At 42.7% G+C, this 26,775-nt stretch overlaps 1 protein-coding gene across 1 annotated transcript in view; it reads right to left on the minus strand.

Moving 5' to 3' along the window:
- Positions 1–236: 236 nt before the first annotated feature.
- rad54l (RAD54 like) overlaps positions 237–26,775 on the minus strand; it is a 34,026-nt gene continuing 7,487 nt past the window's right edge. The window contains exons 5-18 of the mRNA XM_078219429.1: positions 26,298–26,433; positions 25,138–25,207; positions 23,182–23,470; positions 20,650–20,774; positions 17,806–17,956; positions 17,435–17,561; positions 16,516–16,590; positions 15,120–15,259; positions 13,933–14,043; positions 10,685–10,808; positions 8,296–8,374; positions 4,358–4,537; positions 1,853–2,016; positions 237–1,149 (exon numbers count right to left, since the gene is read on the minus strand). Coding sequence (XP_078075555.1) covers positions 948–1,149; positions 1,853–2,016; positions 4,358–4,537; positions 8,296–8,374; positions 10,685–10,808; positions 13,933–14,043; positions 15,120–15,259; positions 16,516–16,590; positions 17,435–17,561; positions 17,806–17,956; positions 20,650–20,774; positions 23,182–23,470; positions 25,138–25,207; positions 26,298–26,433 — 1,973 coding nt within the window. The 3' untranslated portion in view covers positions 237–947. The remainder of the gene's footprint in view (positions 1,150–1,852; positions 2,017–4,357; positions 4,538–8,295; positions 8,375–10,684; positions 10,809–13,932; positions 14,044–15,119; positions 15,260–16,515; positions 16,591–17,434; positions 17,562–17,805; positions 17,957–20,649; positions 20,775–23,181; positions 23,471–25,137; positions 25,208–26,297; positions 26,434–26,775) is intronic.

Consider the following 26,775-nt stretch of genomic DNA (forward strand, 5'->3'; position numbering starts at 1 on the left):
GGCAGATGCAGGAAGTAGTCTTTAATTGAACGCTTAAATGGCTCAATTGGCCACCTACACGCTGCTGAGCTACCTGCTACTGGCAACGTGCTTTGATGGTGGAAAGACATTGGGCTCCCATCCCAACACTTTACCCAGCCATACTGGCTGCCCTCCTGGCTGCCATCTCCGAAGGACTGGGTGAATTCAACCCATCGTGTTTTAAGTCAGAAACAAAAGAAATGAAAACTGCATCTCCATAAAAAACAGGAAATCATTTAATATTAAACAAAGAAAATATACATTTTGGAGAGGACCATCGTCTTTCAATAACACATATGAACTGTCCATAATTGTACAGAACTATTAAGTGGCTAAAAGATGCAAGGTCTTCGAATTAATTGCTTTTTGAGGGTATCACAGGTGACAACAGACAGGAAAGACGATATTACATCTTCAAATTGTCTGAATTTTCAAGCCAGATATTTCACAAAAGGGAAACTAGAAATATTGTACTTACACTTTAGTACCACTGATTTCCCCCTGCATATTAGAATGTCTTGTTCAATATATACAAAAAACACTCATTCATGGAACAGATCATAAATCTTCCCTGCATTATATGCTATTCAGTCCTTCTCATTCCACGTTCAACAGAGAAGTCGCAGGAGTATTTTGTATGAAAATATACAATATCCAAGAGCACTTCGAGTAACAGTGATAAATATTTTAACCACATATACATGGCAGGAGAGTTTCGACATATAAATATTGGCTGAGGTCAAGGTGGACTGAGGAGCCTGTTGATGCTCATTGATATTCCATAATGAAGTTGAGGGACTTCACTGAAAGCATAGCACCGTCAAGTGTCTATTACAATCAGATTGCACACATGAAATCCATTTCACTCACTGTCGATAAAGTACAAGTCTTTCTTCACCACAATTTTGCATCAACTGCCGGCCATCTCAGATAACTCCACGCTGTTGCTCATGGGAGTGGTGATGAAACACAAAGGAAACAGCAGAATCCCAGGCAGACTGAAGAACCGTGTCACGTAGGCCACGTTTATCTGCACAGTGATTCCACTGGGAGAGATCAGATGTACAGTCTGAGCCCTCAGGAGGACAGCGCACCTGATGTCCATTGACACATCGGCGACACTTCAACCTGCAGAAAGGAAGCAGATGGTCACGTTAAAGGCGAGATTAAGATACAGACCACTAATAAATGTGCAAACGTTTACAAATAATTGCCGTTTATGACATTCTGAATTAGAATATGATTGACAAAGAGCACAGTTTAGACCTTAACTGGTCAGCTGTCCTCAGTTCTGCAGTGTTTTGACCTGAATGCTAAAGATGCAACTATGACTTGAGGATCTGTTGATAAACACAACACAGGATTTCAAGAATAGTTGTGTCATTTCCCCATAGTCAGGGAAGGGGAAACAACAAAATCACTCTGGATTGCTAATATACCTCTATAGGAGGTGGAATTCTTGACAGAACAACATGTGGTATAAGGATATTAAGGAAAGAAAAATAAGTACATTGAAACCTCCATCTGTGCTTTACACTTTCTTCTCCATTAGCTCATCTTTCTGCCCTTGTCTAGTGCGCACTTATTCATATTCTCAAGTGCCTTTTTGAATAAGTCAAATCTTCATTTCCCTCTTCTCTCTGTGGGAAGCTTTGTGTCATCTGCATTTATTCTTCATACGCTTCATGAACTTAACCAACATTAAAGGAACAGGTTCAACATCAATCAAGACAGTACCTCACACCAGCCTTTCATACCGCCACGCTTTCTTGAAACGATACATTTGAAAATAGCTGCTCCCCGGGTTAGCTGTAAAATTGAGAATAGTTACCGATCGTGCGTGTCACTGGCTGTGCTCTCATTTAGAGTAAAGAGCTCCTTAAGTTCTCCGAGGGAGAAGTGTCGTTCAACATCTTGTTCCTCATCCACGACACAGCTACTCAGGGCCTTTTTATGTGTCTGACGCTGGAAAATCTTCTCCTCGATTGTCCCTGTCTGAAACGTCACAGGATACTGCTGTGATAAATCATCTTTGGCCCCAGTTAATACATTATTTTCATTTACATAGTGCATCATGATCTCTCAAAACTCTTTGTACAATTAATTATTTACTCGAGTACTGAGTCGACTCAAGCCATCATCACATTTCATCGTTTGGAACTAGACCTCAACATCTGAAAGGACAGTCCATTTAATCAAAAACAACCTCTTCAAAATAAACAAGTAAATAAAACTCAGCTCAAATATTTTCTTTGCTAGAATTTGTGCTATAAAATGTTTGCTATCAAAACTACATAGGAAAGTTCAAAGCTTACTTGGGGGCGGGGGGGCGGGGCACCTCTATGCAGTATAAAAACACTGCCTTGCAAAAAGAAGGGGAATCCAGGAGTTAGTACTAAAGAATACTTGCTATTGGCATGGCCTACAAAATGTTCTAAAGAAAAGAAATGGAATTAGATGGCACCTCATCACATCCTCAGAGTGATGTGAAGTGCTTTGGTAACAATGGACCACTTCTGAAGTGCAATTACTTGTTATGTGGGCAAATAGGACAGCCAATTGTACACAGTAAAGTCCCACAAACAGCAATTGCAATAACCCGAGTTCACTAAGAGAACATCAATTCACAATATACCACTCAGTAGTGTTGAAGTGTTAGATTATGTACTTCAATCCTGAAGTGGGGCTTGAACACATAATCTTCCAACTCAGAAATGAGTGAGAGAGTAATTGAGCCAACCTGACACTTTAAAGAAAGATCAAGACCGGGCTAACTGAAAAAATACAGCTTAGTATTACTTATTTCCTTAAATACATGACAGTAAATTATATCGTTTGTTCTGAAAAATTCAAATTAGCTATACCAACTAAGTGACTAGATCAATTCATAAAGCTAAGTTCCCCAAAGGTAGTTGAACCAATTACAAATTTCAATGGAAAACATTTGAGCTAGATTAACTAACACCCCGAGTCAGAAAAGATTGCAAGAAAAGGACTATGTGTTTAAATATTACTTGTATAATAAGTCAGTATTGACTTACTCATTATTTTGTCTCTACAGGAAGTTAAATAGAACTATTGGGATACATATCTATTAGAATCATAGAATCTCTACAGTGCAGAAGGAGGCTATTCGGCCTGCACCAACAACAATCCCACCCAGGCCCTATCCCCGTAACCCCATGTATTTACCCTGCTAATCCCCCTGACACTAAGGGTCAATTTAATGTGGCCAATCAACCTAACCCGCACATCTCTGGAGTGTGGGAGGAAACTGGAGTGCCCAGAGGAAACCCACGCAGACATGGGGAGAACGTGCAGAATTGAACCCGGGTCCCTGGCGCTGTGAGGCAGCAGTGCTAACCACTGTGCCACCACATTATAGCAGATTATTTATTTTCACATTCAAGGATCACACAAATAAACAGATCTAACAGGATGCTTTACTACTTTCAGATACTGAAGTAAGATCTTCTAGAGCCACATTAAAGTCCAATAGCAAGAGTTTGCTGCTTCCAGCTGTGGACTTGGCTCTGATTGCACTTCCCAGATGTACCATCACTTTCATTAGTATTTAGAACTGAATACTGGTGGGAGAGTGAGATGTACCCAGGGTCTCCTGCACTACCCGCCTGGTCTTTCTTGACTGCCTGACAGTCACCCATTCCCTCTCTCCCCGCACACCCTCACTCTATGAGGTGATCACATCTATACAAATGCTATCCACAAAGCTCTCAGCTTGCGGATGTGACACAGTGACGCCAGTTCTGCTCAAGCTCTGAAACCTGGACCTTGAGCTGCTGTATCTAATGACATTTCCTGCAGATATGGTTATCCAGGACACAGGAAATCTGGATTTCCCACAGGAAGAGGATGTGCACTCCAGGAGTTGTAGTTGCCTTGCCATTCCTTAATCTATTTGAGGTATAAAACTTACTACTTAAAATAAATGCTCACCAGCTACTCACTCTCTTGTCACTTGAATACAGGGAGGTTACTTGAAATGCTTAATCCTTATCAAAATAAATGTGAAATTTTTAATTTCCCAGCTCCCTGGACTAACTTCCTAACTTTGGAGAAAGGATAACAAAGCTACAATACTCGCCAGCCAATCGACACTTGGCCTTCCTGTTTTTTTTCCAATCTCACTTTAGTGCTCCCGGTCTGCCTCACAGTGATCCCAACCTGCTTCACTCACCCCAGGATACAAACTACTTGACTGGAATAATGCCTTCAATTTTCTTCCAGATCTTCATCATAAAAAATGCCGCATTTTAGAACTGATTTTTTAGAGTGTGATTCTGTGAACAGTATCTGTAACAAACCAGATTCTTACCGACAAAAGCCTGTAGATGTAGCAAATTTTCTTCTGTCCATCTCGCCATATACGAGCCATTGCTTGTTCATCATTAGCCGGATTCCAGTCTGGATCAAACATGACTAATCGATTTGCACCAATTAGATTCAAGCCACACCCACCAGCTTTGCTACTTAGCATGAAGATAAATTCTGGACTCTATAAAAGAATTACAAAATGATTGTATACAGATGGAATTTGTGCACATTTCACATGGAGGGGGTTTTCAAAAGTTTTAAAGTTTATTTATTAGTCACAAGTAGGCTTACATTAACGTTGCAACGAAGTTACTGTGAAAATCCACTAGTCGCCACACTCTGGTGCCTGTTTGGGTACACCGAGGGAGAATTTAGCATGGCCAATGCACCTAACCCCCAGCATGTCTTTCGGACTGTGGGAGGAAACCAGAGCACCCGTAGGAAACTTTTGCAGACACAGAGACAACATGCAGACTCTGCACAGACAGTGACCCAAGCTGGGAATCAAACCCGGGTCCCTGGTGCTGTGAGGCAGAAGTGCTAACCACTGTGCCACCCGACAGAATCAAATATGAGGAAAGCTTGTATACACCCACTGTTTATATACAAGAGGTTTGATTGTAGTTCATGTGCTTCTGATTGGCCTGATAATCAAAAATCGCAACAAGGGAGGAAGAGCATCATTGTGAGAGGGAATTAAGACAAGAGCATGTTCTAAATATGTCAGCAGGTATCACCAATAATTAACACTGGCTGAGCTTAATTGGTCCTGATAATTTTTCTTCTACTGAGCTTTCTAATCTTCACACATCCTGCCGCGTAATAAGAAATGGAAACAGACCACAGGGAATCAGGAGACACTTACTTGCCATTTTCTTCCCCCCCCACCTAGATGAAGTTTAATTAGAAAATGTAACGGCAAGGTAGTTGTAGAGGTTGGTCAGCCCAGCTCCCACTGAAATATTCAGTCTCTTCTATCCCACTCACTGAGAACGCTGGCAGAGTTCAGGAAAAAAAAACCTGCCCCATTTCTTTGTGCTTGCTGCTCTTTCTCCGCTTTCCTCTCCTTCCATCCACTTTCCCCCCCTACTTTAACTTCTCCGGTGTCAATGGTAGAACTTTTGCCTCTCCGATTCAATACGCTGTGGATTCAAGGCCAAGAATTGAGCACATAAACCAGGATAACATTTCAGTGCAGTGCTACACCAAATGATAAAAAGGATTTACGAGGCAGTGGGACAATGCAAGAAGAAATTACAACAATACAGACAGAAATGAAAGATTATACCTATCAGGAAAGGTTGAAAACAAGAAATCAGAGTGCAAATCTAATAGAGGTTTTATAATTAAGAAAGGTTTTGATAAAGGAGATACAAACAGTGCTTCCATTTATGAGCAGTACAACGTTAAAGACCTTCAACATAAGATAATCACCAAGAAATCCAAGAGGGAATTCAGGAGAAAGCTCTTTACCCAGAGAGTGGTGAGAATATGAAAGCTGGTACCACAACAAGTGATTGAGACAAATGATGAAGATGCATTTAAGGGGTAGCTAGATAAGCAGATGAGGGAGAAGTGAATAGAGGATTATGTTGATAAAGTTAGATGGCAAAAGCTGGAAGGAGGCTCAAGTGAAGTATAAGCACCTGCATGGATGAGACAAATAGTCCTTTTTTGTGCTGCATATTCTAAGTATCAACATTGTCTGAGGTGCATTCTTTTAAATGAGATGTTATAGAATAGAATCCTACAGTGCAGAAGGCAGCCATTCGGCCCATCGAGTCTGCACCGACCACAATCCCACCCAGGCTCTATCCCCATAACCCCATGCATTTATCCTAGCTAGTCCCCCTGACACTAAGGGGCAATTTAGCATGGCCAATCCAGCTTACCCGCACATCTTTGGACTGTGGGAGGAAACCAGAACACCCGGAGGAACCCCACGCAGACACGGGGAGAACGTGCAAACTCCACACAGACAGTAACCCAAGCAGGGAATGAAACCTAGGTCCCTGGCGTTGTGAGGCAGCAGTGCTAACCACTGTGCCACCATGCCGTCCCTGTTAAACCAATTCTGGTGGATGTAAACAATCTAATGGTGGCATGATTAAAACAACAGGGGAATTTTCCTGCCTTCTGGCCAATAGTTGCCCTCAACCAAGACAAATTGACTGGTCATTTATCTTATATAATAAAAGCGAAATACTGTGGGTGCTGGAAGTCTGAAACAGAAAAATGCCTGAAAAACTCAGCCTGGCAGCATTCGTGGAGAGAGGAACAGAGTTAACGTCTCGAGTCCATCACAGCATTCATCGCATTTTTAGGTAATTTATCTCATTTTTGTTGTTTGAGGAACGTTGCAGTTTGCAAATTGCCTGCTATATTTGTCTATAAAAAAGTGACTGCACTTCAAAAGCAGTTAATGGATGGGGAGCACTTTGATACGTCTTGAGGATGTGAAAAGTGCTATATATATATTTCTTCCCCTTTTTGGAGCAAGTGCAGGCAGTTGGAACTGGTCATAATAATAGGTCAGTCCAGAAAATGAGGAAGACTAAATACTGCAGCAGTAATAGGACCATTCCAAATAAGGGCATTGATTCAGATCCTCCGAACCTTTCAGCACACATTTGAGAACTCTGCAATAAATTATTTAGGAAATTAACTATATAATGTATCACACACACCAGCCACAGTGAAAAAAACAAGGCCTATCCTTGCTAAAAAATATCTAAAATAGCACTCTGCTTTTTTGAATCTACAAAGGTTACACTATTTAATTTTTGTATAAAACACCAAAATAGTTGCAAATAAAACAAGAGGGGCAGCACAGTGGCAAGTACTACTGCCTCACAGTGCCAGGGACCTGGGTTCAATTCCAGACGGGGGTCACTGTGTGCGTGGAGTTTGCACGTTCTCCCCGTGTCTGCGTGGGTTTACTACAGGTGCTCCCACTGTCCAAAGTTGTGCACATTAGGTGAATTGGCCATGCTAAATTGCCTCTCAGTGTCCCGGGATGTGTCGGTTGAGGGGATTAGTGGGATAAAAACGTGGGGTTACAAGGATAGGGTCTAGGTGGGATGCTCTATCAAAGAGTCGGTGCAGATTTGATGGGCAGAATGGCCTGCCTCTATGCTGTAGGAATTTTAAGCTAGCATCCACCATCTCAACATGTCCGTGCGGTAAGGATGCTACAGGAAATAGCTCATCCTGAATTCATTTTAGGAATAGGAGTATTTTCTCTCTGCATCTAAGAATCATAGAATCCCTACAGTGCAGAAGGAGGCCCATCGAGTCTGCACCGACCACAATCCCACCCAGGCCCTATTTCTGTAATCCCACATTTTATCCTGCTAATCCCCCTGACACTAGGGTCAATTTATCATGGCCAATCAACCTAATTCGTACATCTTTGGACTGTGGGAGGAAACCGGAGCACTCAGAGGAAACCCACACAGGCACAGGGAGAAAGTGCAGACTCCGTACAGTGACCCAAGGCTGGAATTGAACCCGGGTCCCTGGCGCTGTGAGGCAGCACTGCTAACCACTGTGAGGCAGCACTGCTAACCACAGTGCCGCCCCTTAATTTTACTAACGTGGACATCTTAGTACAAGAAACCTCAAAGTGTGATAAAATACTGGATCACTAACGCGAAGCCAGTCTGAAACAGAATGTAGCTTCAATAAATTAGCGTCAAATAAGGTTATTGGGGCTTACCAAGTGACAACGGATAGATATTCCACCATATTCCCATAAACATGAAAGATGTGTATCTAGGCAGACTAATTCCATTTATTGTTATTACCATGTTGGAGGGGCAAGTTTACATTTCAGCACTTGCTTCACAGCTCAAGTCATGTGATACATTATCTCTGTGCAGGGGAATCACAAATTACTTTACGGCAATAAGATGCTGCACAAAGACATAAATTACTTACTGTGGGATTATTGAAACGTTCCACAATTTTGGCCCTCTTTTTTACTGTCATGGTACCATCCAATCTAACATACAGGTATCTGATAAAAGGAACACATACTAGGTTATTCTTCCTTCAGGAAGGAATAAACAATATTTAATGCTGAACAACAAGAAACAAACATTCAGCCTCTCATATTCAGCTACAGTATCCACAGTCATAGAATCATAGAATCCCTATAATGCAGAAGGAGGCCATTCAGCCCATCGAGTCTGCACTGACAACAAACCCACCCAGACGCTATTCCTGAAACTCCACATATTTACCCTGCTTTTCCCTCTACATCCCGGGACACTAAGGGTCAATTTATCATGGCCAATTCACCCAACCCGCACATCTTTGGACTGTGGGAAGAAACCGGAGCACCTGAAGGAAATCCATGCAGACACGAGGAGAACAATGACCCAAGCCGGGAATCGAACCCAGATCCCTGGAGCTGTGAGGCAGCAGAGCTAACAACTGTGCCACCGTGCCACCCTGAACTGCAAAACTACAGTTCTGCAACATGAACTGTAAAACTATGGCCTCAAACAGAAATAAACCAAAGGATGCTCACAGTCTCTTATAATACACATGTATTATATAAACATCCCTGTAACTAAAGCTGTAATCTAGAAGTAAAAATGTATCTCGTTACCCACACAACTTTAGATTCTGTCACCTTCATCACCTTTATTTCACCATCTCTACTGCAACACTCAAAATACATTATTTAAATGTAATTCTTAGATTGTTGGCAGCTTCAGAATCCCCCATTAGGTTCCAGCTCAAATGCTACAATGTTGAAACAAGCCCTCCTGGCAATGTAATAAAACTACTTGGATAGAAGTAGTAGTTTCATGATGGTAAAAGCTATAACATAGAGTATTTTCTTCAGTTTTTTAAACTCCTGCTTGCTACCTCTCAGGGCATCCCATTGCCCAAGAAACACTTCTGAGATATAGTCACTGTGGTAATATTGGAACCTGGCAGCTAATTTGCACACAGCAAGGTCATACAAGCAACAAAAAAGTAATGACTAGATAATCTAATTTAATAATATTAGAATCACAGAATCCCAACAGTGCAGAAGGAGACTATTTGGCCCAATGACCCCACACTGACAACAATCCCACCCAGGCCTTATCCCTGTAACCCCATGTATTTATCCTGCTAATCTCCCTGACACTAAGGGACAATTTAGCATGGCTGATCAATCTAACCCGCACAACTTTGGACTGTGGGAGGAAACCGGAGGAAACCCACGCAGACATGGGGAGAATGTGCAAACTCCACACAGACAGTGACCCGAGGCCGGAATTGAACCCGGGTCCCTGGCGCTTTGAGGCAGCAGTGCTAACCAGTGTGCCACTGTGCTGCCATATTGCTCAAGGTGTAACTATTGGCCAGGCCACCAAGGATAACTTTCCTGATTTTTTTCAAATTGTATGTCTAGGACTTTTGCATTCACCTGAGAGGGGAAATGGGTGCCTGGTTCAACATCTCATCTGAAAGACAGTAATATTTCCATCAGTGCAGTACTCCCTCAGTACTGTACTGAAGTATCAGCCGAGGTTATGTGCCCAAGTCTCTGGTGTGGGACTTGAACCAACTCAGGAAGCAAGATAACGGTTAAATGCTGTTCTTTTTACTTCTGTATTGCTCAGATTGAGAATGAATTTTGGAGATTCAAACCACATTAAAAAAGGCCTCTGGTTGTTTGACAATGAGCTCCAAAAACATACACAGTTAACTAAAAGCTTGGTTGAAGAAGTAGGTTTTAAGGAGCGTCTTAAAACAGGAGAGAGAGGTCGTGAGGAGGAAAGGAAATTCCAGAGTTTGAGGGCTAGGCAGCAAAAAGCACAGCTAATAAAAATACAGGGCTGGAAAAGGTTACAGATAGGGAGGGAGGAGTGAGGCCAAGTAGGGATTTGAAACTAAGAATTAGAATTAAAATGGTGCTCTACTGGGAACCAATGTGGGTTTGGGAGCACCTGAACGGGATTGGTGTGAGTTAGCATTCAGGCAGCCAGGTTTTGGATCAGCCCTCAGAAGTCGAAAGTTTGACATCACAAAACGCAAGTGAATTTTTGATATGATTTTGTCGCATGATAGAAGAAGCACAACTGAGAAAACTGGTAACCCTTTCATATCTGAATCAAAAGCCAAGAATTATTACCGCTATCATTTTCAGCCAAATCAAATAACCAAAGTCTGCAGTTTTTGTCTCCAGAATACCTGGGCTAATATCTTGTAGTATTTATTCACATCATCCGATGTTTAAAGCTTCTTCCTCTCTTATCCACATTATGGAGGGTGTCCAAAATGTTCCAATACATCACATATTTACTCGCAATGTCACACAACTCACCTCCTGTCTCTGCAGAGCTTCTCAAACAAATCAAGAGTCTGTGTGTAGTTTGATACAAGTACCACCTTATCAGAACTCGTACTTCGAGTCATGGCCAAGATATAATCAAGGGTAAGCATCTTGCCTGAAGAAAGAGTAAAATGTGGAATGATTAAAATAATTGTATTAAAAGCATATTTTCCAACCTATGGTTTAATTCTGAAATAAGAAATATTCCACATGCTGTTCTAAGAAAATGCTTGGTTGTAAAACTGAATTTTCTTGAGAGGTCACGGGCTCAAGGTGAGAGGGGCGAGGTATAACTCAGATATCAGAGGGACGTATTTTACACAGAGAGTGATGGGGGCCTGGAATGCGCTGCCAAGTACGGTGGTGGAGGCAGACACGCTGGCATCATTTAAGACTTACCTGGATAGTCATATGAGCAGTCTGGGAATGGAGGGATACAAACGAATGGTCTAGTTGGACCAATGAGCGGCACAGGCTTGGAGGGCAGAAGGGCCTGTTTCCTGTGCTGTGCTGTTCTTTGTCAAAGTTATACTCAGGGAGTAACCCGGAATAATTGCATGCAGATTGGAAATGGGCTTAAACCCGGTTAAGGCAGGTCTTTGAAGATAGTGACGTGGAAATTTTCTCTGGGAACAAGGGCGGGCAGAGGTTTCGTCTGCCTCAGAAGCTGGACATCATTAAAAAAATTCCACCAGAATTCCCACTGCTTCAGGCACCCCCCTCCCTGAATGTACTGCAATGAAAACAAAGTTGCTAAACAAGTCAATGAAAGTCACCAGAACAGGCTCTCAGATCTATCTGAATCTTCATTCTGAAACAAGCAAGAAAATTAGGCATTGCAGATTTCAAATCCAGTCCTGGGTGGTGTACCAGGTTTATGAAGAGAATCAACTTTGTACTGTGACAGAAGTTCAGTGTCTCCCAACAGAACATGATGACAGGCTTATCGCATTTCAGCAGTTTATAATCAAACAAACATCAACAAAAGAATGGATATAGATTGGCCTGTATTGGAAACATGGTGAGGACTCGCATGTATTTTGACATCTCAGCCTTTTGAACAGTGAGCAAAGTTGGAGAGAAAACAGCATTAGTGAAGGCAACTGGCCATGAAAGTAGTAGATTCACTATTGTGCTCTTGTGAGTGTCTGACGGGACAAAGCTTATGCCAATGGTGATAATCAAGAGACGGACCTTCCCAAAATAGCAATTCCCAAAGGGGTCATGGTCCAGGTTCACGATAAAGGACGGATGAATGAAGGTGGCTTGGTAACATGGCTGAGGAAAGTGTGGAGTTTCCAACCAGGAGGATTACATAAAGAAAATGTTTTCCCATTTGGGACACACCTTGGCGATGGTGTTCTTGCTGAAGTTAGATGGCAAAAGAGTGATATTGCAGCGATTCCTAGTGGTCGAACCTGCTTTGTTCAACCACTGGATGTCTCTCCAAACAAGCCATTCAAGGACAGCATGAGGAAAGGTAGAATGACTGGATGATTGGAGGAAAGGAGACATTCACCAAGGAAGGCAGCATAGGAGCTCCACGTTAGCAATCCTGTGTGAATGGGCTGTAGAGGCCAGGGATTAAATCGGAACAGAGATTGTCATTAAATAATTCAAAAAATGTGGGTTATCCAATGCATCTGATGGTCCCGACAAGGATTATTTATGAAAAGATATGGCCAATAATGACAAGATTGCTGATGAAGATGATATTGATGATCCATATGATGATACCATTCAAGGAGTAGTTTAGGACACATTATTTGATGATGAAGGCGAGGAGGAGAATGATTTTTGTGGATTCTAATACACATTCAGTGCATGCCGCTGCCAAGTTTCTGTACTGCGAAAAGAACTGAATGATATTGTACACATTTATATATATGGCTTTTATTTTTAGTGAATTTGATAAATTTAGTTTACACAAATTAATGTCTGTCTCCACTGAGATTGTTTATTTCTAAATAAAAATTCAATAATGACAATACTAGAAATAATGCTCCCTTTTGGGAGCAGGGAACAATCTCCGAACTGGCAACTGTGCAATAGCAAGACAATGGGAGAGGGTAGATTCCAATCTCTTGAAACTATTACCTATGTACATACATACAAATATGTGAATTAGGAAGAGTAGGCCATTCAGGCACTCAAGCCTGCTCCGCCATTCAATAAGATCATGGCCAATCTGATTATGGCCTCAACTCTACTTGCCTGTCTACTCCCTTATTCCCTTTCACTCCCTTGTCAACCAACAAATTATCTAACTCCATCTGAAAACTATTCAATGATACTGCCTCCAGTGCTCTCTGGGAAAGAGAGTTCCACAGACTCAGGACCCTCTGAGAAATAAAATGTCCTCATCTCTGTCTTAAATGGGAGACCCTTATTTTTAAACTGTCCCCCCGAGTTCTGGTCACTTCCACATCCTTTCAGCATCCACCCTGTCAAGTCCCCTCAGGATCTCGTATGTTTCAAAAGATCACCTCTTACTCTTCTAAACTCAAATGGTTTCAGGCTCAACCTTTTCCCATAGGATAACCCCCATCATTCCGGGGCCCTGGGACCCATTACTTTCAGTAAGCACAGGTACTTATTAGCTAAATATTTAGTCTTAGAAATTCGACTTTTACAGGAGTAAGTACGGGAGTTTATTTTCAAGATAATGATTATATCACTAATCTGCAGTGCATTGGGATGCAGAGTTGCACTGAAGTACCCAGAATAAAAATTCATGAGCAAACATTTTTCCATAATGTAGAAAAATATATTATGCCAGGCTTGTATCAGTGAGTCACACAGGAGACTGACTGCTGTCTTATTACTTTGCTTCCAGACACGTCTTTCACAAAGCTGTTGATTACCAATATCAGCAATGCCAGGGAGGGCAGCTGTTACTTTATTGCTGTCAGTTAATGGAAGGAATTCACAAGATAGTTAGATTGGCTTGGTGAATTCTAGGCACCTGCCGGTACCTGGCCCCAGGCAACCTTTCTTTTAGACAGTAATTGCTAACAATCTATTCGATTGTGGGGCTTGACAGTTAAGCCCAATTAATATCCTCACCTCAAGCCCTTACATGCACATTTTACAGCAGGGACAATGAGTTGGAGTGGTGATTCTTCACATACAAGTCCAAATCTGCAAACATACTTTAATTTGATAGATGCTGCTAAAGTTATGTGACTTTCCTTCCAGTTTCTGAGTTAAGAAAGGAAATTTTACAGATATTGACTAACCAGACAACTGCGGTTCCACGGATTTTGTGCTGTACCCTGATGGAAAGAGATCGCGTGCTCCCTGAAACACTTCTTCACCTTCCACACACTTCTCATAGATCAACGTTGGGTCTGGACAGAAAAGGAGATACAGAGCATTAGGAAAAACAGAAGTGGCAACTTTCCCCACAGAAAAAGGAATCATTCATTCTTGCTCTACTTTCTTCACAGTATCAGAAAACCGTACCCCAATTTCTGTAGTTTTACTTTTCGCCCATTCTTTGGATTCCAGCAACCTCTGAGACAAACTACTCCCAGGTCTTTGTGGTACCACTGATTGCCAGAGGATATACTGCAGGTTTGTTCCCTCTACTCTGTCCCATCAACTCCACTTACTGTCTCAGCTGTGAATCTTTGCACCTGCAAACCAGGCAAGTGGGACCTTGCTACATGCAAAATTAGAAAAATCCACAACAAACTTTCTTAATTTCCCTGCCACCACAACGATCAGTGCTCCTTTGAACCCTCATTCCTGCTAAGCCTTCCTGCCTGTTTTTCCTACAACTCATTGTCGGAATCAATATTCTTTGCATAGTTCCCTACTGTAATTCATTTTTTCAAGGACTTCAAAACTTAAATTATTTTGTTTTTCCCTTAATCTGGCCTTTCTGTTACAAAATTCAGACTTCTAAAATTATATTAGGAGTCACTTAAATCTCCTCTTTCATCATAAAAATCATAGAAACCCTATAGTGCAGAAGGAGGCCATTCAGCCAATTGAATCTGCACTGACACCAATCCCACCCAGGCCCTATCCCCATAACCCCACATATTAACCCCGCTAATCACTCTAACCTACACATCCCGGGACACTAAAGGGCAATTTAGCATGGCCAATCAACCTAACCCGCACATCTTTGGACTGTGGGAGGAAACCGGAGCACCCGGAGGAAACCCACGCAGACATGGGGAGAATGTGCAAACTCCACACATACAATGACCCAAGCCGGGAATCGAACCCAGGTCCCAGGAGCTGTGAATCAGCAGTGCTAATCACTGTGCCACCTTGGTTTCTCTAAAAAGAAAAAACTGATTTTTAAAAAATATATTAGTACGGTACCAATGAACATTTCCATTTCGGAAATCTGGCTTTTCAGATATTCAAACAGAAAAACAATGAATCCAAATCCAATCATTTTACTACTCACGGTTACAAAGTTTTTTCAGTGAAGTAATTGAAGATAGAGAAGAGACGCTCATCTTCCCACTGTGAGCTTGCTCCATTTCTATTGCTGGTTTGGCTTGTTTTAAGAACAGCTTGTACAACTCCGACTGCAGAGGTGTGAGTCTGAAGAAAAGAGGCGGAAGTTTAACTGAAATTATAGAAGGACGCGGTAGGGCAAATCCACTTCATTTTCTTACTATTCCCTGCAGGAGGCAAGGGTGTATAAAAAAAAAACAGACTCCAGTGACAGAAGCATCTATCAGCTTATGGTGGACATAAATATATTTAATTGGACAAGTGTAATTTAGTTATAGTTGCCCAGGTCATAGTAGTTACATATTATTTGATTTTTAAAATATCATGCAGAGCAAAACCAATACGATTGCAATAGTGATGAATGTGATCATTAATGACAGCAGAAGCCTTTTTAATTAGCACAATATTGTATTTGCAGTGTTGAGTTTCCTCAGTTTGACTTTGTCTCCCCCTTCAACAGAGGTATTTCCTTTATAGTCAGAGAATAGAAGGTGTTGGACAGATTTCAGAAAAAAATTGCACGGGAGCAGCTGCGCCTTTTAGAATATTATTTCCAAACGTCAACGCTCACCGTAAGACTGTTCCCGTTTACCGGTAAAGAATAAAGGTTGCATTATGCAGTCAGGTCAAATGGGAGGAACAGAAGCTGGCCATTCAGCCCCTCTAAATTATTCTGCCATTCAGTTAGTTCATAGTGATCTGTATCTCAACTCTATTTACCTGCCTTTGTTTCATATCCCGTGATATCCTCAACAAACAAAAAATTATCAATGTTAAAACACTTCAATTGTCTCAGCATCTACCACTTTTAGGGATAAATGTTCCAGGTTTTGGTAAAGTGTCTCCTGATTTCTCTCCTATATATCCTAGCTCCAGTTTAAGATGACGCCCTCTTGTTCTAGATTCCTCCACTAGGGAAGTAATTTATTTGTATCTACTCAATCAAATCCCAGAATCATTTAAAGTTTGATTAGACCACCCTCCACCTCTTCAGCCCAAAGGATTACAAGGCAAGTTTAGGCAACCTATCTTCACCATTTAACCCTTTAAACTGTGTGATCATCCTGGTGCTGTACAACTTTCTTGATTCAGCGACCAAGACAGCATGCAGGAGTCCGCTACCCCTGTGTATCACAACAGAATAAAGAACACATTACCCCTTTTCTCACTATACTGTTTACTTGCATATCAATAGAAAATAAGGAGTCTGTCATCCTGTGTCCTGCTTCAGACATGCTGAATCAGTGTGAAGGACTTGGACTGATACAAGTAGATCAACTGGTTTTGCATTAAGAGATCTGAATCAGGCATATTATAACCATACCCACTAAACATGATATTACCTGCAGCAGACGATCTGCTCAATCTTCACTGGCAAGTATTTGGAGAGTATATCCGATGTTCTTCGGATCAAACACCTGGTGTGAGGATTTGGACAATATGTCAGATAAAACAAATCTCATGCAGGTGAAGGCACTGTTTGTTAACTCAGATTAAATCTACCATTTGAGGCCATTCATACCTAAGCAAGGAAGGAATTTTTAACCGCAAAAAATGAATATTGTAAGATGAAGCATACAAGACACAACTGGACAGATTTTACATTCTAAACATGTACATCTATCTTCCAACGGTCTCTACCATTGACAAAAACAAAAGCAGCAATGTCACAAGAATACCACCAACTCCAAGTTCCCTTTCAAGACACACAATGGTCATATTTGGAGAGTTGTTGCCATTCCTCATTGGCGCTGCATCACAATGAGGGAACTTCCTAACACCATTCTGGAAGAGCTTTGACCACAAGAATTGTAACTTCCCCACCCTCTGTTCCTTAAGGATGAGCAATAACTATTTTGCCAGTGTCACCCACATCTCGAGAGCAAAATTCAGGAGTTACTCCGGCGTAATACCAGTAATTCTGGGCGGCACGGTGGCACAGTGGTTAGCAGTGCTGCCTCTCAGTGCCAGGGATCCGGGTTCGATTCCCGACTTGGGTCACTATCTATGCAGAGTCTGCACGTTCTCCCCGTGTCTGCGTGGGTTCCCTCCGGGTGCTCCGGTTTCCTCCCACAGTCCGAAAGCTATGTTGGTTAGGTGCATTGGCCATGCTAAATTCTCCCTCAGTGTACCTGGACAGGTGTTGGAGTGTGGGGACTAGGGGATTTACCCAGTAACTTCATTGCAGTGTTAACGTAAGCCTACTTGTGACACTAATAAATAAATGTTATACTCTTAATTATTTATTTTCTGTTCCCTTACCTGTTCACGATGCTGATTAACTCTTTAAGTTTCTCCTCACCATGCTGTCTTTCACTCTCACTTGCAGCTGCATCACGGCCCTTCAAAATGGGCAATTCAAATCGCTTCTTAAACTCCTGTGCAGTCCCTTAAAGAAAGGTTTGAACAATTATTAATCTGCTTTCGAACTGACTCTCAACAGCCACATGAGGTGGACCTTCAGGTTATTTTTGTAGCACACAGAAAGTACAGAAACTGATAATTTCATCTGTGGAATGCAATCAGCAACTAGTTCCGGAAAACAAAATCTGCAACTACCTTAAATGCTTGCAAAGGTCCATTTTTAACCAAAACACGTCTGTGTCAACCACAGAGCGGAAACAAATACTCACCGAGTATTCCTGCATTGACAAAGTGTACAAGGCTGAAGTACTCGAGCAGGTCATTCTGGATTGGAGTTCCCGAGATCAGTACACGGCGCTTAGCCTTTAGATTGTTCAGAGCTTGGTATGTCTGGTTGTCTGAATTCTTCAACCTGTGGCCCTGTGATGTGAACGGAATAGAAAACTTTCACTTGTATAATTCTCTTTGGGTTTTACACACACATGTTTTTACTTTTTCAAAAATTGCAAACATTTTAAAATTTGAATAAATATTTAACATGGTGAAAGTGAAAAGTTTAGTTTAAGAACATAAAGTATACGGTACACATTGCACCCAAGAAGGTACAAAATGTATTTCACACAGGACTGTACAGCAGGTTTGTTCCTCTACTCTGTCCCATCAACTCCACTTACTGTCTCAGCTGTGAATTTTTGCATCTGCAAACCAGGCAAGTGGGACCTTGCTTCACGCAAAATTAGAAAAATCCACAACAAACTCTCTTAATTTCTCTGCCACCACACCGATCAGTGCTTCTTTGAATCCATACAGCAGAGTATTAAGAGGTACCATATCCCTTGGAGATCCTTATCATCTTGTCTGCTCCTCTCAAATATCTGCTTGTCTGCTATGGTGAGTACACAAGTTATGGAATCTACAGCATTACACACATAATTCATACACATAACTTACACACAACCCAGAGCACACCAGACCTAAATGAAACATTAGGCTTTGCTGCACACTATTCAAGAACCAATACGGAGGTATATGTTATGAGTGATTAATCAATTTGTACACTGTGTTCCAAATCTGTAGGCAAGAAATAGAACTTAAGCAAATTGTGAATATTCACTATTCAAACAGACACCTTTGAAACAGAGGAGAGATTTAATTGCCTTGCGTCAAGTTATTAGGGGCCTAGAAAGAGGGGAAAGGAAGGATCCGTTTGCCTTAACTGAAAACTCAATAACCAAGGGACTACTTTAAAGTAACTGGCAGATGGATTCGAGGGGAGTTGAGAAGATTTTTTTTCACCAGAGGGTGGTGGGGATCTGGAAGACACAGCCTGAAGGAGTGATGTTTGCAGAAGTCTTCATGCATTTAAAAATAATACTTGAATATGCAATAAAAATAACCTCCAGGGTTACTGACCAAGAGCTGGAAATTGGGATTAGGCTGCACAGCTTTTTTTCCCACTTTGTATAGACACAATGGGGAAGATCTTATGAGAAAAATTCTAAGTGCTGAGTTAATGTGAAAACGGGAGAGTTTCAAATCCGCTTTTTGGGCGAGTCCAAATTGCATTTCGTATGCACTTAGAGAAGGAAAAAATGGACTAGACCATTTCTAGCCATTTGAGGGAGGGGGCAAGACTTAACTCACCAGGAAGGCTGCTGCAGCAGCAGAGGGAGCCATTGCGCATGTGCAGACTTGTGCCTGCACATGCGCAATGGCAACCAGCAGAGAGCTGACAGGTCTGAGAGAGAGAGACCTGTCAGGCCTCTGCTGCTGCAACCGGCCTCAGAAATATCACCCCCACCGCCCAGACCGATCGCCACACCCCCCCACCCCCCCCCCCCCCCCCCCCCCACCCCCCAAACAATCGCGATGCAGAGTGGCACCGGGTCCCACTCCCCCCACCAATTGCCATGCAGAGTAGCAGCAGGGCCCCTTCCTACCCAATGGCCCATCCCCTTCATGCCCTGCCTCTGCCCCGCCTCTTCAGGTCCTGCCGCTGGGCTGACCACACCCTAGTCAGGCTGGCACTGCCCAAGGGGCAGAACCCTCTTGCCCTCAACCTCCCGGGAGTCCAAAATGGCCTTTGGTTCTACCGGCAAGGCCATCATGATAGGTCCTCGTTAGTGGGAACCATGCGTGATCCTCACCAGAGAGAATCTCTCCTGGCAAGGCCACAAAGGCAAGTGAGCCAGTACTCATTGCGTCCGAGGCTCATTAATTCTATTCAAATGAAGATGTAAATATATTTAAATAATATATTCAGCCTCTCACCGGAAATAGGCAGGAACGAAGTAGTAAAATCACCCCCAATGTGTTGAATGGCCTTCTTCATAGATTTTTAAAGTTTCTCTACAATCAACCTAGAAAGAATGCCTCAAAGTAAAGTTATAGAGAAATATAGGATTGTTGCGGGTATAAAAAGGCTTATTTTAAATTAATCCATATGAATAGAACTAGAGGCTATGGGCAGGATTTTCCGGCCGCGCTCACCCCAAAATTGGAAAATCCTGCCTGAGGTCAATGGACCTTTGCATGGTCCACCCCCCCCTGCCGGCTACGATTCCCGTGGCAGGCTGGAACGGGAAAATCCTCCCCTGAGTCCAAGCTAGCGAAATGTGACAAAAACAGAAAAATGCTGGACGCTCTCAGCAGGTCTGACAGCATCTGTGGAGAGAGAACAGAGCCAGCGTTTCGAGTCTAGACGACCCTTTGTCAGTAACCTCAGAAACCAAGATCAGGAATTGCGGATTCATTCAAAGAGTGATCAGCGTCCAGAATTAACTTCAGATACAGAATGGAAGCAAGAACCCTGAAATCATTTAAATTGAATGTAATAATGAGGGGATACGTAATCAGGGATCAAACCTCACAGATGGATGAATTAAACATGTGTCAAAAAGCTGTGCCCTACCTGAGACTGTTTTGTGACCTTGTGAGTTGATACCTGCTGTCACGTATATGTGCTGAGACACAGTTACTACAGGCTAAACATGAAGCAAGTGTAGTTGGTCAAGCACCAAACACGTCCAATTGGGCCAGCTTTCACACAGAACAGCAGTATAATTACACTGCAGAATAACAGAGAGGTTAAGCTACGTTACTTAGGATCCTACCTCATCACAAATGACCAAGCCAACAGCACCCTTGCAAAGGACGTCAGCGTGTAGCCGGAACGTCTCATAAGAAATTATGAGGATTGGAGTTGGAATCCGTAACCCATGCTGGCTCATGAAGGTAGCTGCGTCAAGAGGAAAAGGACGACATGAAATAAATCAGCCAGCCTATAAATTTTGACCTAAACCAGTAAGTTACAATGGAAATCTGCTTGAGAATTCTCAAAGTATGAGGTTTATCAGTAATTTCCTGCAGTTTGACACTGTCAACATCTTACATTTGCTGTCAATTGTACACTTTAGCCTATCCAAAACTCACTCATCAACCTTGCTGACCTACATCAGCCCCCTAGTTTACTGGCACTCCAAATTTAATATTCTCATTCCGATGTCTAAACTACTGCATGGCCTTACTCCTCGCTCTCTCTATAAGCTCCTCTACCCTAGAACACTCCTCCCCCTCCCCCCCCAAATATTCCCCTTAACTAAACAAGAAATATTTGCTCGACCACCAGGGAGAAATGTGTGCTGCCTTGGGATAATTCCATCAATTGTTTCTGAAAGGGGTTCAGTTCACATCTCATTTGAAAGATGGTAGTTCCAAGAGTGAAACACTCCCTGCACTGAAATGTCAGCTTAGGTTTCAGTCAGGTCTCCTTGAGTGGAATTTGAACCCCAAAACTTTGGACACAGGTTGATAGTGCTACCACTGAGCCATGGCGGACAACTTGAAAAGAGATAGAAATATGCCCAAGATCAGTCTCCAAACAGACTGAACTCACTGGCAGTTAGAATAAGTGAATTAATAAGGGAATGCAACACTCACTCCTGAAATTGTGCAATTTGATTAATTTTAAAAAAAATTTCAATTGCACATTTTCCTGCACTATTGCCAAGAATTCTTCCTGCCAAATGTGCGGTATAGTCAGTGGTGACCAAGCACAAATTCATTCTGTCTAACAAACCTTGGCTTCCAGTCAAATTTTTGCTAAGTGAAGTTACTGTTTACATCTGGGGCAGCAGGGTGACACAGTGATTAGCACTGCTGCCTCACAATGCCAGGGACCCGGGTTCGTTTCCTGGCTTGGGTCACTGTGTGGAGTCTGCACATTCTCCCCATGTCGGCGTGGGTTTCCTCCGGATGCTCCGGTTTCCTCCCACAGTCTGAAAGACGTGCTGGTTAGGTGCATTGGCCATGCTAAATTCTCCCTCAGTGTACCCGAACAGGCGCCAGAGTGTGGCGACTAGGGGATTTTCACAGTAACTTCATTGTAGTGTTGACATAAGCCTACATGTAACAACAGTAACTAAACTTTAAAAAACTTAATTCTTCAGCCTATTTGATCTCATCTTCCAGTGCAGCTCCCTATCACTGCAACTTTCAAAATGAATCCACCTTGACAATAATCAGGACCTTGATTTAACACATCACCTAAAAGGACATGCTTGCCTTCATTGGCTAGGGCATTGAGTTTAAAAATTGGCAAGTCATGTTGCAGCTTTATAGAACCTTAGTTAGGCTGTACTTGGAATATAGTGTTCAATTCTGGTCGCCACACTACCAGAAGGATGTGGAGGCTTTGGAGAGGGTACAGGAAAGATTTACCAGGATGTTGCCTGGTATGGAGGGCATTAGCTATGAGGAGAGGTTGGAGAAACTTGGTTTGTCCTCATTGGAATGACAGAGGTTGAGGGGCGAGGCATGGACAGAGTGGATAGTCAGAAACTTTTTCCCAGGGTGAAAGAGTCAATTACTAGGGGGCATAGGTTTAAGGTGCGAGGGGCAAGTTTTAAAGGAGATATACGAGGCAGATTTTTTACATAGAGGGTGGTGGGTGCCTGGAACTCGCTGCCGGGGGAGGTAGTGGAAGCAGATACGATAGTGACTTTTAAGGGATGTCTTGACAAATACATGAACAGGATGGGAATAGAGGGATATGGTCCCCGAAAGAGTAGGGGGTTTTAGTTAAGTCGGGCAGCATGGTCGGTCAGGCTTGGAGGGTCGAAGGACCTGTCCCTGTGCTGTAATTTTCTTTGCTCTTTGACTGCAAACCCTCAGTACTGGACTCTGAATGCCAGCTAATGAAGTGCTCCAGTCCTGAGGTTTGAGATTATAATCATAGAAATCATAGAAACCCTACAGTGCAGAAGGAGGCCATTCGGCCCATCGAGTCTGCACCGACCACAATCCCACCCAGGCCCTACCCCCACATATTTACCCGCTAATCCCTCTAACCTACACATCCCAGGACTCTAAGGGGCAATTTCTAACCTGGCCAATCAACCTAACCCGCACATCTTTGGACTGTGGGAGGAAACCGGAGCACCCGGAGGAAACCCACGCAGACACGAGGAGAATGTGCAAACTCCACACAGACAGTGACCCGAGCCGGGAATCGAACCCGGGACCCTGGAGCTGTGAAGCAGCAGTGCTAACCACTGTGCTACCGTGCCGCAGAATTCAGAAATAAAGATTCTACTGGCCATGCCAAATCACACTGATTGATTAAAAGAGACAAAAAAAATACCTACCCAGTTTCTGGTCAATTTCTGACTTAGTTCCTCCATCAATAGCCAATGATTGTAGTTTTCCCGTCAGCCACTTCTCCACCTCATTATACCAGTTTTTCACCAAACTGGATGGAGTCACAACAATGACTTTCTCAATCTCTGGCTTGGCATCTGGGCTTTGTCGCAAGAGGGTCCACATAAGGGAAATGCACTGCAATGTTTTCCCCAATCCCATCTCATCTGCCATAATACAGCCAAAGCCATCCACAATACGCTGGCCTGTCACACAGTCCCACATGAACTTCACACCCTGGAAGACAGACACATCATTTACCTAGTCGTTTAAACTAGGCAGGTTTCAAAATGAAAACATATGTGATCTCAATCAGACCCTAATCTCAGTTAAGATGCTTGATGGAAGGCACAAAGTGGAAGCCAGGTCCTTTGTCCCTGGGAGGAAAGGTATAAAGTGCCAACCCCATTCTATGCTGATAACCTCAGCAGTAGTCAGGCCATGAATTGCATCAGCAGAGATTTAAGAGCAGGTTGCTTCATGAGCATTTTTGATACAGAGTTTGATAGGAGTTGCATATTCAGATTTAAGTTGGGTTGTTTTTAGGATGTTTTCTTTCCTCTTCCCTTACCCACCAACTCTACTCACCATAACCTTCTCACTCAGAAATAAAGATGCTACAAGCCATGCCAACTTGACCAACCCCGACTGACAAGAAAAAAGAAAAAGAACGATCTACCCAATTTCTGGTCAATCTCTGATTTAGTTCCTCATAGCCAATGATTGTAACTTTCCTGTCAACCACCCCCCACATCCCCCATCTCCTACACCCCATCCATCACCTGTCTGAGCCACCAAACTTCTGTAGCTGAGAGGATGGATTGGACGCACTCTCTCAGACCACCAGCTGATAGGCAGATGAGAGAACATACCCAAGATCCACCGAGACTCGGTCCTTTAATTTATCTTCTCCCTGTAGGGGAGCCAGAACTATTACTCTGGACTCTCTATAGTGATACAGCCAACATCAACAACTGTCAGTTTGGAGAAGTTACAGCCACAAGGTCAGATTAACTGCAGTGCAATACATTCCCAAAGCTCAGTGACAGTCCCTCTCCTACACGAAGAGACACTGAGGGCTGAATTTTGTGGGACCACCTGTTGGAGAATTCCTATCAGTTACGTGGGCGAAGGCCTGAAAGAACCAAGAGGCCTTCATGCACTCAAATGCATACCGGCGGGTATCCAAGTTTCTGCTCTCTCTGCTCTATGCTCATTCCTGCTCTATCCCAGTTCCCACTCTTGCCACTCCATTCCAGTTTCCACTCTCACCGCTCCACTCGTTTCCGCTCCTCCCCAGTTCCCGCTTCAAACGGTGTGCCTCAATCTCCTGCTCTCAGGGCCCACTCCTGCCACTTTGCTCCAGGCTCACATGGTCTACTTCAAACCCCAGTCTTTATGCTCCCACATATGGTAGTCTCATCTTTTAAAGAAAAGTTCGTGGGATGTGAACGTCACTGGCTAGGCCTGCATTTATTGCCCATCCTTATCTGCCCATGTTCAGAGGAGATTTAAGAGTCAACCACATTGCTGTGGGTCTGGAGTCACATGTAGGCCAGACCAGGTGATAGATGGCAGGGTTTTTAGGACGGCAAATGGCAGTTTCTTCTACAACAATCAACAATGGTTTCAGGGTTACACTTACAATTCTAGATTTTTAAATTGAATTCAAATTTCATTTGCTGTAGTGGGATTCGAACCCAGGTCCCTGAGCATTATCCTGGGTCTCTAGATTACTCTCCAGTGATATTACCACTATGGCACCACCAAAGACTTGAGGCTTTGCCCATTTCTTTATATAGTGGAAATAATTATGTTAACGTGCACAGTAAGTCAATAAAGAATTATTTCCTCATCCATAAAAGACACTAACAGCTATGCACCAAAAACATTCCTGACCTCACCTCTCTCTGATGTGGTCTTAAGACAGAGGATAAGATAGGATCGACCACCACATGTACTGGAAGCTTCTCTCTGACAGAAGGGGAAAATTCAAAGAGAATTAGAGAATTTACGCTGCTTGATCTTGACATTTAATAGGCTAATCAATGCCTGATTTTACCACTTGATTCAGCCGCCTCTCCATCACATATGTTTCTTGGGAATATTTTTATACTTTTCCTAATGATTTTTTAAATGTTTAAAACTAACAGTAAAGAAGGCATTGCAGAGCAATTTTAATCCTTTTACTGTCCCAATGTCTCAAATATTTTAATGATATGAACCATTTTCAGAATTGTCCACGTGCACCCACAGTTCTCTCAAGAGGATTTCCAGGATTTTGATTCAACGACAGTGAAGCAACTATATATTTCCAAGTCAAGATGGTGTGTGACGTGGAGGAGAACTTGCAGGTTGTGGTGTTCCCTTGTATCTGCTGCCCTTGTCCTTCTTTGAATGTCACTGGCCCATGCATTTGCTGCCCATGTCCCTCTAGGCGGTAGAGGTCATTGGTTTGGAAGGTGCAGTCAAAGAAGCCTTGGTGAGTTGCTGCAGTGTATCTTGTAGATGGTACGCCCTGCTGCCACTGTGTGCCAGTGGTGGAGGGAGTGAATGTTGAAAGTGTTGGATGGGTGTCAATCAAGCAGGCTGCTTCGTCCTGGATGGTGTCAAGCTTTTTGAGTGTTGTTGGAGCTGCATCCATCCAGGCAAGTGTAGAATATTCCATCACACTCCTGACTTGTGCCTTGCAAATGGTGGACAGGCTGTTAGGAGGTGAGATACTCTCTGCAGAATTCACAGCCTCTGACCTGCTTTTGTAGCCACAGTATTTATTCAACAGTATTGGAGAATGACACGCAGAATATGACATGCTTATTGGGGAATGGGAGTCCACCAATCTTATGCTTCCACTGCCAAGCTGAAGAATGAACTCTCCATAGTACAGATCAGATACTTTGATCAAACAGGTTTGTAGGAGGAAAAGAGATTGAGCTATTATGAATTTTACACACTGAAGTTGGTCCTGAATACTTCGGTGCAAACTTTTAAGTGTAAGGTAATGATATTACTGGGATATGGCTATACTCCATAAATCCTTTGACCAAGAATAGATTTTACTCACTTGTCAGCCTTTAATTGGTCATGTGCACTCAGAGGTGGAGGTTCATAGAGTACCAAAGCACCTTCTTCATACGGATCATGGAGAGATCGTCTGGCTCCTGCACGCTTAATCCCAAGTGCCTTCAATCCAAGGGAACCTTAAATACAACAATGCATGTAAGAATTAGTTATAATCGCTATAAAGTAGACCATCGGGATTTTGCTCTTTAACCCGTATAATAACAACAACAATTGGTGTCCATAGTGGATTCAGCCTACAGAAGTGTCAGTGATTACCAGAAAAATACTGACAGTGACTCTTTGTTAATCAAAAAATGAAACAGTATTTGCATTAGTGTCACATCATGTCAAGGTGTCACATATTAAGCTCTGGTGAAAGGTCATTAATACTGTATCTCTCTCCACAGATGCTGCCTGACCTGCTGAGCATTTACAGCTTTTTCTGATTCTATAAAGATCTCTAATTTAATCACAGCTTA

This window comes from Mustelus asterias, chromosome 8 (genome assembly GCF_964213995.1).
Source record: "Mustelus asterias chromosome 8, sMusAst1.hap1.1, whole genome shotgun sequence".
Classification (NCBI taxonomy): Eukaryota; Metazoa; Chordata; class Chondrichthyes; order Carcharhiniformes; family Triakidae; genus Mustelus; species Mustelus asterias.